The sequence below is a fragment of the Cyclopterus lumpus genome, chromosome 9 (assembly GCF_009769545.1).
Source record: "Cyclopterus lumpus isolate fCycLum1 chromosome 9, fCycLum1.pri, whole genome shotgun sequence".
Lineage (NCBI taxonomy): Eukaryota > Metazoa > Chordata > Actinopteri > Perciformes > Cyclopteridae > Cyclopterus > Cyclopterus lumpus.
Genome location: NC_046974.1, coordinates 7,449,001 through 7,464,644, shown reverse-complemented (window position 1 = coordinate 7,464,644; position 15,644 = coordinate 7,449,001). Strand labels below are relative to the sequence as shown.

General features: G+C 42.2%; 1 protein-coding gene across 1 annotated transcript in view; it reads left to right on the top strand.

Annotated features, from left to right (window-relative positions):
- The window catches only part of si:dkey-215k6.1 (transmembrane protein 132B), a 205,936-nt gene that overhangs the window by 59,299 nt on the left and 130,993 nt on the right, over positions 1 to 15,644 (top strand). The window contains exons 2-3 of the mRNA XM_034541835.1: positions 5,550 to 5,968; positions 6,603 to 7,171. Of these exons, the coding sequence (XP_034397726.1) occupies positions 5,550 to 5,968; positions 6,603 to 7,171 (988 nt within the window). The remainder of the gene's footprint in view (positions 1 to 5,549; positions 5,969 to 6,602; positions 7,172 to 15,644) is intronic.

The following is a 15,644-nucleotide window of genomic DNA, read 5'->3' as shown; positions in this document are numbered from 1 at the left end:
TTCGAGTGGGAAATCATTGGAGATCCCCTTTAATATTTAAAAAACGTACACCATTAAGGAGAGATGGAGACAGGCACATGGGAAAGAGATAGAGAGACCACCAAAATACACTCGTGCTTGTGATGAATGTTCTGCTCGGAAATAGAAAGCTCATCCCTCTCTCATCCTCTTTTCACCATGTTACCTCTCCTCCTCAACACTGTCTCCTTCCTTTCTTCCACATGTCACACCATCCTTGTCCATATATCTTCCCGTATCCATCTGTATCTCTCTCACTCCCCCTATCTCTCTCCGTCTCTCTCTCTCTCTCTCTCAGATAGTGTGCCATCTGTGTGATCAATGGAGTTAATTCTTTTCAGGAAATTCTCCCATGATGGATTTCTCTTTCTCTGCTCTGTGTATTTCTTCTTCTTCTTCGTCTTCTTCTTTTTTATTACCAGGTAGTGGTGGAGTGGGTGGGTGGATGGGCAATTTACTTCTGTGGATAAAAGCTTTGAATGAAGCAAAAGCAAACTGATGTTTTGATGCTCAAACACTCGTCAATTGTGGACGTTTTTGTTGTCGCTCGGAGACGGTTCACGGAAAGGAGGAAAAGAAGTCGTAGAAATATTTTGCTCTCCGCCGCGTGTTCGGAATAGTTCTGCAGCGCCGAGAATTCACAAGGAATAGCTATTTGTTCAAGTGTGCGAAAACAACCTAAGCAAGACAAATAGTGGGACTGGCAATGAGGAGCAAACAGATGGAGGGGAGCGGAGAGTGGAGGGGAAAAAAAAAAAAAGTAGTTCTCACGGTTCTCATATAATAAAAGGGAAAAAAATTGGTAGTAACAGTAAATCAAAAATAACACTGTGGAGCATCTTTGACACCTTCTGCTTTTGGCAATGAATGGCAACCTTGGAGCGTGCCGGCGCACCTTTTGGCTGAATATGAAAATTAAAGTGTGCACAAAAAGGTTCAAAGCTATATGGATTATGTATGTCTGTGTGTGTGGGAAGATGTTTACATTGAAGTTTATGTTGGTGTTTTATCGGTGCATCAACTTGCTGTTGCAGACAACATTTAGTTTGTCCTACTTCTACTGCAAGTGTGTCTGTCTCACACCCACACAGACAGATACAACATAGCCCTGATTGTGTGTGTGTGTGTGTGTGTATCTGTTGGTGTGCGCGTCTCTAATTAAATAATACTCTGAGTCAATATATAAGCAACACAATATCAAGCTGAACTGATACCATAATCACATCTTGTTATCGCTCCTTTCCACTGGAACCCATCTCGCTTTGCTTCTCGCTGTCTTTCCTCCTTTCTCTTTCTTCCCGTCCTACATGCTCCAATGTGTTTTGATTATTGGCTGTGTGTGTGTGTGTGTGAGAGAATGTGTGTGTGTGCGTGTACAGGATGGGCATTTTGTGGGGGAAGAAGGATCACAGATGGGCCTTGTCAAATCTCTGTACATCTGGCTTTGTTCCTTTCGAATTTTACATAACACACACACACACACACACACACACAGACACACACATGCACAATCACACACACGCACACACACACACACACCTCCAGGTTTATATTTTTGCAGGTAATGCCCTTTTGCTTAACCATGCATGCATAGACGGGACCTGTTTGCAATAATCCACACACACACTGGCACTTAAAGACATGTTCACACACACACACACACACGCACACACACACACACACACACACACACACACACACACACACTGAAGCATTGTGCAGCAGGACACAGCGGGTATGGACTCCTGTTGTGGTTGCCGGTTGCCAAAGTAATGATGCCAGGTAATCTGGGCCAGGCCAAGTTTAATGGTAGCCAATTGCATGCTCATGTTGGGATGCCAGATTTCAAAGGGCCAACCCTGACTTGTAGTATAGCGCCACCTATTGATCTGAGATTTTTATTATTCAACTTCACGATAACGCTGTACGGAACAATGTGCTAAATTGACTCCAGCAGAGGCGTATTACATTTTCAGATTACTAACTTAACAAGCAACCAACTTCAACAGCAACGGCAAGTCGATCAAAGACGAATGAAACATATTCCACTCATCTGTTCGAAAAAATCATCACAATGAAAATGAAATATGACCTGAGATGAAGGGGAGACATTTGTTTTTAATATTTCATACAATGTCAATCATTCCATCCAAGGTTCAACCATTGCCTGCATGAGCAAAGCTTTGCATGAGTGTGCGTGTGTGTGTGTATGTGTGTGTGCGTGTGTGTATGTGTGTGTGTGTGTGTGTGTGTGTGTGTGTTTGCCTGTATGTGTGCCAGCTGTTCGAGGTCCCTGTCCGGGATTGGGACATATGCTTCATAAGACTCCCGTGGACACACACAGACACACATGCATGCTTTTGCACCACAAGGACGGCCATAATAATGGGGACATTTAAAAAAAAAAAAAAAAAAAACGAAGGCTTACTGAGGCTAATGTGCTGATGTGTTTTCGACCACATTAACCGAGCTGTCTGTCAACGGCGGGTGATTACAAACTACATTACAGCGACATTTCAACCAGCCTTTTTTTTTTGCATGTGACTCTCAACCACTAAATATGATCAGCTTTCCAAAACATGAAGCGTCTGCGACCTTGCGGGCAATAAATGTGCAAAATGTTGACTTACTAATCCCACAAAAACATTGGCACAAAAAAATATTTTGTAACCATTTATTGGATGTTATATGTTATCAAATGGAGCCAGTGATGCTGTATATTTTACAGCACTGTGAATATGAAAGAAATTATGTGACTCGTGAGAAGGCCTTAACCTCCTACAGCACATGAACACACACACACAATGCTCTTTAGAATCCCACATTTTTATATAGAAACTTTCTTCTTCTTCTTCTTCTTCTTCTTCTTCTTCTTCTTCTTCTTCTTCTTCTTCTTCTTCTTCTTCTTCTTCTTCTTCTTCTCAGTGGTTGTTCCCTTTGTCAGCATCCATCTTAACTTTCCAACAACATTGTGTACTGAACACTCTTAAGTACAACATGTTGGTGTAAGAGGACATATTCATATATTCAAAAAGTGTAATAGTAATCTTCAGTGACAAAGATTTACCCACACATAACAGAACAGTATTTATAATCTGTCACATTGTACTGTGTGTTCACTTTTTACCCCGTCTTCTCCCCTTTCTTCGTCTCACTCCATTTAGTTTCTCCTTTTCCTCTGTCTCACTATTCTTTACTTTATGCTATCGCTTCTTTGTGTTTCCCTTCCCACGTCCCATCCCATCTTTCTATTTTACTCTGTCCCTATTCCTTTCTTTCTGACTCTAAACTTCTCCTTACGTGCCCACGCACCCGAACAAAATCAGCCTGCTTATTCATGTCGCACTGAGGTATCATTTTATTTCTTTGCTATTATTTTGAAGTCGCCTCAGTATGACTTGCCCCAGACAGCGCGATGCTGTCCCACCCTCATTATATTTTCACACTCCGCTACCCTAGGACACATGGAAACACACACACACACACACACACACACAATTATGTATGTGTATTGTGCTGGTTCCTTGGTGTGTTAAAAGGAAAATCCTATTTTTCTATAATAATAAAAATTGTTCTCTCTGGATGTAGTCATTTAATGTATTCATGTTATATATATATATATATATATATATATATATATATATATATATATATATATATATATATATATATATATATAATCACCTCTCCCTCTGCCTCTCCCTCTCTCTCTGCCTATCCCTCTCTCTCCCTCTCCCTCTTTCTCTCTCTGCCTCTCTCTGCCTCTCCCTCTCCCTCTCCCTCTCCCTCTCTCTCCCTCTCCCTCTCCCTCTCTCTCTCTCTGCCTCTCTCTGCCTCTCCCTCTCCCTCTCTCTCTCTCTGCCTCTCTCTCCCTCTCTCTCTCTTTCCATCCCTCTGCCTCTCCCTCTCTCTCCCTCTCCCTCTTTCTCTCTCTGCCTCTCTCTGCCTCTCCCTCTCCCTCTCTCTCTCTCTGCCTCTCTCTGCCTCTCCCTCTCCCTCTCTCTCTCTCTGCCTCTCTCTGCCTCTCTCTGCCTCTCCCTCTCCCTCTCCCTCTCTCCATCCCTCTGCCTCTCCCTCTCTCTCTCTCTCTCTCTCTCTCTCTGCCTCTGTTTCTGTCTCTCCCTCTCTCTTTCTCTCTCTCTCCTTCTCCCTCTGCCTCTCCCTCTTCCTCTCTCTTTTAATACATCCGTGGTTCTAAGCATCTAATAATGACGCCGGCGGGTGGAGTCAGTTGAAAGCCTGGTTCCCAGACCAGAGGAATAACGTGTATGAATTGTAAAACCCCCAAAGACTTGACTTCAAATCTCAAGTATTATTCTGTAACACTGAATATTCACAACTGAATAATCAACAATCAAAGTAAAAAGAAAAGAAAAGAATAACACCCACCATCATCCGATTCATAATTAGCTCAATCCTGATTGGTGCACAGAAGTAAATCACTTTTTCTAACCGAGTCCACTTTAATTAAGCCAGTGAGAGAAGCATTGATTAAAAAAGACAGAAATCTCCAATGTGAGATAAACAAAACTGTACTTTGGCAGCAAATAGTGTGTTAATGTTGGATCCTGTCACTCATAAAAAGGGGCCTTAAGTGCATACAATTTAATTATGAGAAACGTTTGTGGTAACGTAACTTCCAAACCCCGGCCGTAAAAAAAAGAAACGAGCTCTTCCGGAAATGTACTGAAACCGCCAGATAATTAATTGTGGCTCCCGTTTCGCTATTTTCCAATAAGTGATCAGTTTGGTGGTTTCGGTGCAAGCACAATATAATGCTGACAAGCCAAACAGCGGATGAATAACAAATAAGTGGTGGATAACGCGCAGGGATCAAAACTTCCAATCGCAGCACAGTCATTGTAACCTTGTCCTCTTTGGAAATGAGATACGGCTCCTGAAGCGGTAATCCCTGGCTCTAAACTCCCCATCTTTGTGAAATGTCTGATAAATACACCAGGAAATGAATACAAACTGAATGTAAAAATATGGAAATAAACTGCAAAGCAATGTGTCATTTTGTATATATGCTGGTGTAATGCCTATCCGAGGGGGATTTAAAAAAAAAGAAAGTGCTGCATTAATGTCGAGCCCTGTGAGATGCTGAGTCGATCAACTGGGAGCTAATGTGTTTGTACTTATTGCTCTTTGTACAGAAACACAATGCACTGTGGTGTATGTGTTGCAACGCATGTGTGACCTCATGCGAACAAGCTGACGGATGTGTCTGTGTTTATATCAGTGTGTGTGTGTGTGTGTGTGTGTGTGTGTATGTAATAAAAATGCATTTCGCAGGTCAATGAGCTTGGACTTTATGAGCTGATTTGGATGTTTTGGATTTCAGTTTGAAATGACACATCTTTTCATGAGGTATTTGTTTTATGAAAGGTATGGTTTGTTGTTGATGAGTAACATGAAGTTAATCTTCTTCCTCTCTTTTTCTCCTCCCTTCCTTCTCTTCCGTCTCTGTCACCTTTCTCTTTTTTTCTTCATCTTTTCCGCTGGCCTCTCTTTGCCGTCACCCTCCTCAGTGTCTGACAGCCAAGCAGGAGCAGCAGGAGCAGGACCGGGGGGAGGGCCCGACTCCTACCAGCCCCGCTTCTCCTCCTCCGTCCCCACCTACCTCCCCGTGCAATGCCAGCTCAGTGGTGCAGACTCCGCCTTCTTCCTGCGGGAATCCAATCAGGATGTGATGCGAAACGGCAGCCTGTCATCGCGGACCGAGCCCGTCTTCCTCCACCAACTGGAACCCGCCGTTGCCGCCCCGCAATCCCTGCCGAGCGTCAACTGCAACTACGGAAACCTGAGCATCGAGCAGCCAATCCCAGTGGAGCTGCTTCAGGGTCCTCCACCGCACCTGCTGCTGACAACCGACCAGGTGACTCTGAACTGGAAGGTCAAAGGTCAAGTGGTGGTGCCCAGAGTTGGTTCAACACGGCCCTGGATACAGGTACTGGCAGTTCAATGTTTTACTTTGAATATTCGTTTATTTAACGCATACATCTTCTAATGCAATCAAATAATGGTTTAAGCTTCACATACACCTAATATACCAATCCCATACCTGAAGCATAACCAAACTGAGAGGTAACTAATGAGAAGATTTAATCTATGAATGTTCATGTAATCTTTATATAATCATTATTGACTGATAAGGAAGGGAGAGTCGTGAGAGCTAAGAGATGAAAGGCTCTGCTAGGTCGGGTGATAATCGCCCCTCAGGGTTTGTCACTACGAGCGACACCTTTCACATCACACGCAGTCATTTGATCCTTTGTTGGTGTGAATACACCGATGAGTGCTGCATTCAAGACTATATGCTCAATATGCAGAAATATTTCTGCACAAAAAAAAGAAGAAGAAAATGTTTTAAATGAATTTGAGCAATCAGTTTCCGTTGCCATTTCCAGATCATTTTGTTTTTGTCTCTTTAGGTGTTAAAACATGATTAATAATTTCCGCTGTCAATCACAGTGTCAGAAAGAGATTGTTTTTTTGTGTTTTTTGATACCTTGACAAAAAAATGTTATTCCCCAATTCATCCATTTTGACATTCTCCTTATTTGCACTTGTTTCGCCCTCAGGTGCTGTTTTATCTGGTAGGGCGTCGTTGGGATGAGCCGGACCCGCCTCCTCAAGCCCTCCTCCCATGTGTCAGAGCCGTGGCCATTCGCGACACCAGTGAAGCAGCACCCTCGGCGGGCTGCCGACTCGTGGGACCATCTGGCATCTGTGTGGTCCGTCTCGAGATTCCCCCAGCTTGGTTTACACCGCCGCAAGCGAGAAAAAGACCTCCTGAAGTGACTCTACCATCACTGGATGTGTATTACTCAATCATACCAGTGGAAGGGGCTGGTCAGGAGTGTCCCTCCATCGTTAATGAGCCGTGGAGAGGACAGAGTGCGAACGTCGGGCCTCTTGGCTTGGGCCTCGGCGGACAGTGGAGCCCCCTAGTGGATGGGGGTCTTCAAGACATGCTGAAAGCTGGTTCTGTGGTGATGACCACGGGCCCGGTTTCTGCCAAAGGAGAAAAATTGAGACTTGATGAAAACGTGGAGGTTCTGGTGCCTCCCAGTCCGGTTCGCCTCGGCAGGACGGTGGCGTTCGGCGTCTACATGAAGACGGGTTCAAACACGGAACAGTTCACGTTGAGGTGGGAACTCAAATGCCTTCAAATAATGTATCAGGCTTTCGATTCGATTTGTCATGCTGTTCTCTTTTTTTTTTTGGACTCATTTCACTTTTCTTCTCTTTCTCCTCTTTTCGTCTTTTTCCTATCATCTTATTTCTTTCCCCCTCATCTGCTGTCTCATCTCTCACTGCCGCCTCCCGAGGTTGATGGCTGTCACCTTTGTGTACTCAGCCCCTTTCAGGAGCCAGCAATGCAAATAACAACCTCATGAATATTCACGGTTGATCCAAGGAAGGGGAGGAAAACACAGAGAATGTGAAGCGTGAGAGGGAAATGGTTGACGGAGAGGGACTGAAGGGGAAATGAAAGAAGGCAGATCTCAAACTGAATGGTGGTACCCAAAATGCTTCAAAGGTGTGCTTTAAGAGGTCACCTACATGGTTTCCCACATAATCGGCGATGTGTTTTCATGCGCTCGTATCTCAAGAAAAGAAATTATTTTCGGTCCGCTGGCTGAAAATGAGTTTACAACCCCTAAGCATGCATATCTGCATCCCATCTCCGCCTCGTCATTTCACTGACTTTAGGGATTTCTGGCTGACAAATGACAGATTTATCATTTTTCCCTCTGTATTATTCTTTTCGGAGAACATCCCGGCACACAACACCTTGGCTGGAGATACCATTACTATAGCAATATACTCATATGAGGTTAGAATTATGGAAAACAAATCTTAGAAAGCAACTCTTAGCAACTTTGAATATTCTTCTCTGTGTTTCAGTCTCACATTTGCTACAATTAGCCCATGTCGACCAACTCCCCCACATGAGCCCTAAACATTTATTCAGATTATTTACGCAATCTTAAAAGGATATACATATTTGTAAGCTGCACATTTGTGCCACTGAAAGTGTTTTTGAACGGCTACAATTATGCCCTTTCAAACAATACACGTGGAACCAGGAAGAGGATATCGTCTACATGCATGTGCAGAATGAATAAAGTGGCTTAGTATCTAATTCTATTTGATGTCATTCATAATGTGTTTTCACTTAATTGGGCTCATTAGACCTCTATTTGGTCTAATGTGAAATTAGTTCCCTTAAAGAAGCAGTCGGTCGTGTTGTTGTTACTCCGGCCTGAATGAGTCGGTCCCACATTAGAGCGCCTTGTGTGATTTAAATCACGTGTGACGGACGTGTGATGGATTTGCAAGGCATTTAGAACCGCCGTGCACTTTTACTTTTACCATCGCGGAACATCGCGTCTGCAAAGTAATTTACAAAGCCGAACTCTTTCCTATGAAAGGCAACACACTTGCTTTTCTGTAATTGATGAGCGATTTCATTCCGCGGACAGGTTATTTTAAATGCCAGTACGCAAAGTAAAATGCATTATTATTATTATTATTATTAACGGCACCACGGTTGTGTTTTTCTTTTGTGCACAATTATCATCTGAAGAAAATGGCTAGACTGCACTGCACCTAGTTGCACTACCTGCAGACACACATATACACACACACACACACGCACACACACACGCACACATTCCGCCATGGTCAAACAGAAGGAGGGAAATGAATACTCCACGGACACCCTGCGCACACAATATCTCTCTGCCATGTATACGACACACAGATACACTGTTCACTTTTATTGTCTGTGTCTTATCTGTGTGCATATTAAACACACACACACACACACACACACACACACACATAAGTGTTATAAGGTGGCCTCTTTGGTTCCCCATACAGACACTTTGTCACTGTCTGTGTGTGTGTGTGTGTGTGTGTGTGTGTGTGTGTGCGTGTGTGCACATACACGCACACACGCGCACACACACACACACACACAGACACACACGTGCGTGTGTGCACATACATGTGTGTGGTACACTGCGACTGGAAGATAGTGAAGGGAAGAAAATTAATCCCCCCCCCCGCCCTCTTTTTTTTATTCTGTTCTGTTCCTACATTTTTTTCCGTTGCCGGATGTCCACCTGGGTCCATTTTGAAGAATGACCATTTTAAAAAAAGCTCTCAGCATGTATTCAGCTTATCTTTCTGTTTGTATCTGAGAGGTGTGTGTGTGTGTGTGTGTGTGTGCACACGTGCGCGTGCCCATCCTACCTGCAGCTCTTGCCCTCTGCTCTGTAGCATACGGCCCGTGGATAATCTCCCATGTTAGAAGCACAGTCAGACATGTAATAAAGCTTAAGTGGATCTTATTCCTGTGGGTGCATGTGTGTGCGTGCGTCTGTGTGTGTGTGTGTGTGTGTGTGTGTGTGTGTGAGAGAGAGACACATAATAAGCCTTAAGTGTGTTCCATCACACTGAGGTGATGTGATTATGATAAACTACTGAAGAGATGAGGGGACACGAAGAGAGAGGACGAGCAAGAGAGACAGACGGAGAAAGGACGTGATGAGGAGAGAGGGATTGAAAGAAAGTGGAGAAGAAGGAGCGACCGTAACATAGCTTCTTGCACGCTTCTTGCACTTTGCATCTCTTGCTTGCTCTTCTGCCTCTTCCCAAAAGGTAGAGATGCGAGGATTGGCTTGAAGTCTCGCGTGAGCGGACGTGATTCTGTCCCTTTAAGACGAGACATCGGCCATAGATCGAGTCCTCTCATTTTGAGTTTGAGTCACATCATCGACTCTGATCACAATTCTTTTTGATTCAAAATGTTATCATTTAATTCCTTCTAAATGTTGAAGCCCAACCCCAGTTGTCTCGGGGAAAAAAAATAAAAATTCTCGGCTAAAACCGACCTTCATTTTTGCACAATTGAAAGTCGAATTGAACGCTTTATTTATTTTATTTTTTTTACAATTATCACTGCGCTCCTTTTGTTATTCATTAATATATTTCCATAGAGCCAGACATGAAATTAAGGTGATTTTTTTTAGTACATGTTATGTGTCTCGTATTCATCTATTCATTCATTATCAAACCATTAGAAGTAGGCCAGTACGAAAGCTGGGGACTTTTGTCCTCCTGAAAAAGTTAATCATTTCTCATAGAAAAGGGTCAATTCTATATGAAACTACAGTACAGACACGTTGTCTTCGCTGTGAGCGTTGCTCTGGATACCGAAAGCACACGGACCGCCGTCTCCAGACATTATGGATTTACTGCCAGAAGTCACAGACTGTGACCAAATGACAATGATACAAATAGACAATTAAACATGTTTATGCCTGAAAGAACACAGCTGACATATGAGACGTGTGCAAGATGAGTGTGTAATTGGTTTTTGACAATGTACTCAAGCTTAGATATTAATAAAAATGCCAAGATAATGGGCCAAACTTAAATGGCTGCCCCGCTCTTTGTGCCTTAGCCGAGATTAATTTTGGAAGGACAAGAGGATATTATCAAAATGGAGACACCTTATGGTTAATTAAGAACTACTCAAACAAAATAATGTCAAGGTGTTTTTGTGCTATTCGTGTAATTCAAGATTTCCACTTGATTTCTTCCTTCTTTTTTTAAGAAAGAGGTTATTTAGCAAAGAGAGGTTATTGTCCAGCTTGTTATATATATATACACATATATATATATATATATATATATATATATATGTGTATATATATATATATACATATACACATATATATATATATCACGCTTTTAGGGTTACAGCCAATTAGGTGCAGCTTCTCGATAATTAAACAGTTCATTGCAGGAATGCCATGTTTCCACTTTGCGATATGGTGGAGAATGTATATTATTATTATTATATATATTATATTATATTGCTGCATGTCACATTTTCCACTAAAAAGACATATCGGATGCCGCCATGCCTTTACTTGGCCTCTCCTCTAAGATGCGATTCTAGTGGGACGTCCTTAAAGACAACAGGTTCATGAGACCATGGCCGGATTGGGGCTTGTTTCGGGCCAGGCAGACCTGTGCTGGTTATACTGGGATTTGCGTAAAGCCAATGTGAAGTCCACTGTCTCCAGTGTCATCTTGTTTTCCATTTCCGTCTTCTACTTTGGTTCCGACTGTTCTGGTAACTACTCTCATATTCAGCCTCTTCCATAATGTAATAGACATTAGGTTGGCACCCTGTGGGCCAGAGACGGACACAACCACATTTAAACCTTTAAAACATTGCATTTATGATGTGGTTTTGGGGGCTGAATCACTGCTGGATTCAGAGAACACTTGTGGGATTTAGGGAATTGGACCATTTTGAAAAAATTGGAAACATCGTTAATGTGAGGCCTTCTGCATAAGATGTTGAATATGAATCTGTTGACGGAGCTCCTGATTAGATCTTCATGTTGTGCTTCACTTTTTTTTTTAAAAGGTACATAAAACAACACAGCATGTTGGGCTGGACAATTTAAAAAGAACCTAGTCTGCCCATCAAAGTGCATACCATGTCAACCATTCTATAAAATATATGCAGCCATCAACTGTAGAGTTAACGTGTGTATGCCAAATTTCTGCTTGAAGGTCCACAATACGGCACCAACTCCAAAGGCTAAACTACAGCTTCCACTTCCGATGCGTTGATCAGTTCCTCGGAAAAACAAAAGACTTAATCACTCTCTCTCTCCTTTGACTAAACTGAACACCACCTTTTCGTAGCTTCAAAAAGGTGGAAAAGAGGGCACCACTTGATGTTGTATTCATGCTCTGTGCAGCTCCAGTTCGGAGAGCATTCAAGCAAAAGTATTTCATGCCGTGTTCCAATCTGTGGAAACCTTTTCCGGGGGAAGTTTGATGCTTGGAATCTATTTTTAAGTCGAACGTTTCAGCATTTTTCCCGCAATGGGAATGTTGACAGACCGAGGGTCAAAGTGATTAGTTCCTCCCTCGTTAAAAAGCTGTCATCTTGAACTTGTTTAGTTAGTTAATAAGCGTTTTCGCACACTCACACAGTTTTTATGTGACTTATTATTATAATAGCCATTTGTTTCAGTATTCGGGCTGCATTTATTGTCGAATTCCTTCTTTCTCTCTGTGTGTGTGTGCGTGTGTGTGTGTGTCAAGAGATTAGTGGATATTTCCTAGGATCAGAGGGGAGATGTACTTCTAAGGACCAGCTAGTTCTCTTTGGTGCTTACACCCACACTCCTGTGTCACTCACTCACACACACACACACACACACACACCGACAAACACCATATACCCAGGATGCCTTTGCTCCACAAAGCTTCAACATCGATTTCACCTCAAATGCTTTTACATTACCAAGGAGGGAGAATCAATTGTTTTTGCGACTGTGTGTGTGTGTGTGTGTGTGTGTGTGTGTGTGTGTGTGTGTGTGTGTGTGTGTGTTTGCTTGTGAATGCACATTATATGCAACCTTTCAGTAAGTAAATGCATAGCATATTGATATATTGACATTCATATGTGTTTTAACACATTCAATGTGTGTTTGCGTTTTATCTACCGTGTGCATGATGTGTTCTGTGTGCATACTGGACTTCATGTTGAGCCATAGTGTGATTGTCATTGTTGGTCTTTCGTCTCTCTCTCTCTAGACAATAGCCGAGGGGTTCAGGGATTGCATTACAGCCAATGCATTCCGTCCGTGTTGCTCTCCACAGGAACTGTTGACGTGCAAACAAAGCCCTCTGATGTGTGATTGGTCAATACTACCAACAGAAACCAGAACGCTTCCGATACCAACGTCTTGTCCCATCGTCCCTTACATTCTGCATTCATGAGCAGAATCTGTTGATAGAAATTACGACAAAACAAACGCAGCAACACACAGAGTAAAACTCAAGTTTAAAAAAAATAAGTTATGAAACATGAATGAAATGGTAGTCTGCTACTATCCATGTTATGTATGACGTGCCAGAGATACAATCTGGGGACCACATGAATGACTCATCACTCAATGTGTCACGGATTGGCCGGGAGCCACAGGAAATAGGACTCAAAATGCAAATAAAGAGGCAGAACCCAGGAAATAAGGCTCTTTACTGGGCAACGTTAAGAGAGGAACTGACACAGAACAAGGGGTCGACACAGACTAAATACACAGGGAAACGAGACACAGGTGGAAACAAAACGAGACACAGGTGGAAACAAAACGAGACACAGGTGGAAACAAAACGAGACACAGGTGGAAACAATGAGGGCGGGGTCTGCAATCACACATGAGGAGGGAGGATTCTGAAACGAGAGACAGGGTCAGTGACAGACAACACAACGGAAAACAGACAGTGAACTACACAGAAGGTCTGGGTGTAACACAATGTATAAGTAACCTCACTTTATTTCTACAAAAATTCGGAAAAAAAAAACATTTAATCTGTGTCTCTATCCTTTATCCTTTTCTATGCACCTTTATTTTGATGTTTTCCCAGATCAGATATTTCTCCGTCCATTCTCTCTGAGTTTCTGCTAGAAGCAGCACGTTAAGTAGTGGCCCTATCCATTAAATTGGATTCACCACAGCATGTACTTGTGCTCACATGTAAACGTACGTCTCTCGAGCCCAGATTGCTCCTGCGGCTCTCATAAAAATGCCACTTAGCTGTTGCTTTCATAATCATCCGCACTGTGTAAAGAATACGGTTGCCGTATTCGAACCGTATGATGGAAAAAAAAGCAACACAGCAGGGGTTGAAAAGGTAATTCTCCACACTGACGAGGTTCTTCTTTTTCTTTTCCTCCTCCGTCGAACCAATGACGAGTTCAAGATTTAACAAGTAGACGAGATTTCCTCCAAATAAAATGTGGATGTTTAAGACAACACATTTATCTTAACTTGATTCAAACTCAAGGCCTTAGACTTCAGTTTCAAGTCTTTTTTTTTTTTTTTTTTTACATTCTCCTCTATTCTCTCTACTCTACTAATAGCTTCAGTTGCTTGATCAAGTTTAATGTGCCCTGAGGTGTAAACCGTAAGAAACGTAATGCTTCCCTGGTGGAAAATAAACCCATCTTTATTTGTGTCTTCATCACCTGGATTGCAAAGCAAGGTGTTGGTGTACAGAAAGCAGCAATCTGGAGCTCTGGATGGTAATGTTGTTTTAGTGGAGGAATTCATTGGGGGGAGTCCGCTATAAGAGGCTTTAACCATGTTTACATGCACCAAATATTCATTTGTTTGCCCTTATTCTAATGAGCCGTTTACATGGATAGTGAAAATAATATTCCATTAATATTCCTGTGTACATATAGCATAGCCGTACAGTTCCCCCATGCCGCATCCTTATTACCAGGGCCAGTGAATTCCACGTTTATTCAAGTGGCGGACTTGTTCGACCGGTGAAACACGGCCTCCCTCTTTCAATCCCACAAACACGTTCTTCAAAAGGTCGGAGGCCGTGTGTTGCATTGCCCGTAAACAAAACATATTGAAACGCATATTTCAAATATACTCTGTATGCCCAAAAAAAATGCTCCTAAAACATAGAAAAATAATATCGGTCTTATTCGGAAAAATGCTCCATTTGGAATAAGGCCGAATGCAGAATATTCAAATGGAATAGGATGTTTATATGAGCCATTTCAAATTTGAAATGCATTGTGAATAAAAGTAGAATATGAGTGTGCGTGTAAAGGCCTCAGCGGTTGAGATACCGTTGTGGCCTCAATACGCCTGCAGAGGTGCGCTCAATCTATCAAGACTATCAAAATGAACATTAACCTGACAATTGAATGCATCGTACCTGCATTGTAAAGGCGCTGCTCTCCGTACCTGCACAGTGTGAATTGTCTGATTTATTTTAATTCTCCCTAATAATGTTTGGCTGAACCCTTGTGAATCATAAAATTCTCCATTATTGCGTTAAATAATTGAAATAATTGATTTGATGGCGGTTATCTGCAGTAAATTGGCAGCACTCATTGCTATAAACATCCAAATAATCTGTTAGGTATTATATGTGGGATTACCCAGAGGCATATTCAAATACACACACACAAACACTTGACGCACTGAGAAAATATAAAAAAAAGTGATAGAAATGTTATCAGGAAATTAATTTGGACATGTTTTACACACTGGGAGAGTTAACACAGACCCATGCACACTTGCATACATAATAAAGTAACCATTCACACGTCTGACAATAATGTAGATAAATAGACCCATTAATCTGTGAGGGTTGCAACATGTCTCCAGTAGCTGACACACACACACACACACACACACACACACACACACACACACACACACACACACACACACACACACACACACACACACACACACACAGATGATGTGTTCAATTGCTCTGCTTCATTAACACCTAATGCCAGAGAGTGGTCGTGTTCATACAGTTCATATGAAGTTGGGATGGAGGATATAAAGTGACTGGGATGTGGCAGTGGAGGGTTAAACTTTAAATTTGATTTTTTTTTCTTTTTTCCAGCACATTGAATTGTATTTAAATCTACAATGTATGCTAGAAAATATATCAACAAAAATGGCGTACAAAGAGAATAAAACATTGTAGATGACTTTGCATTGAGAAAAAAGACAAAAGGGTTTGTCCAAGTCCATTGA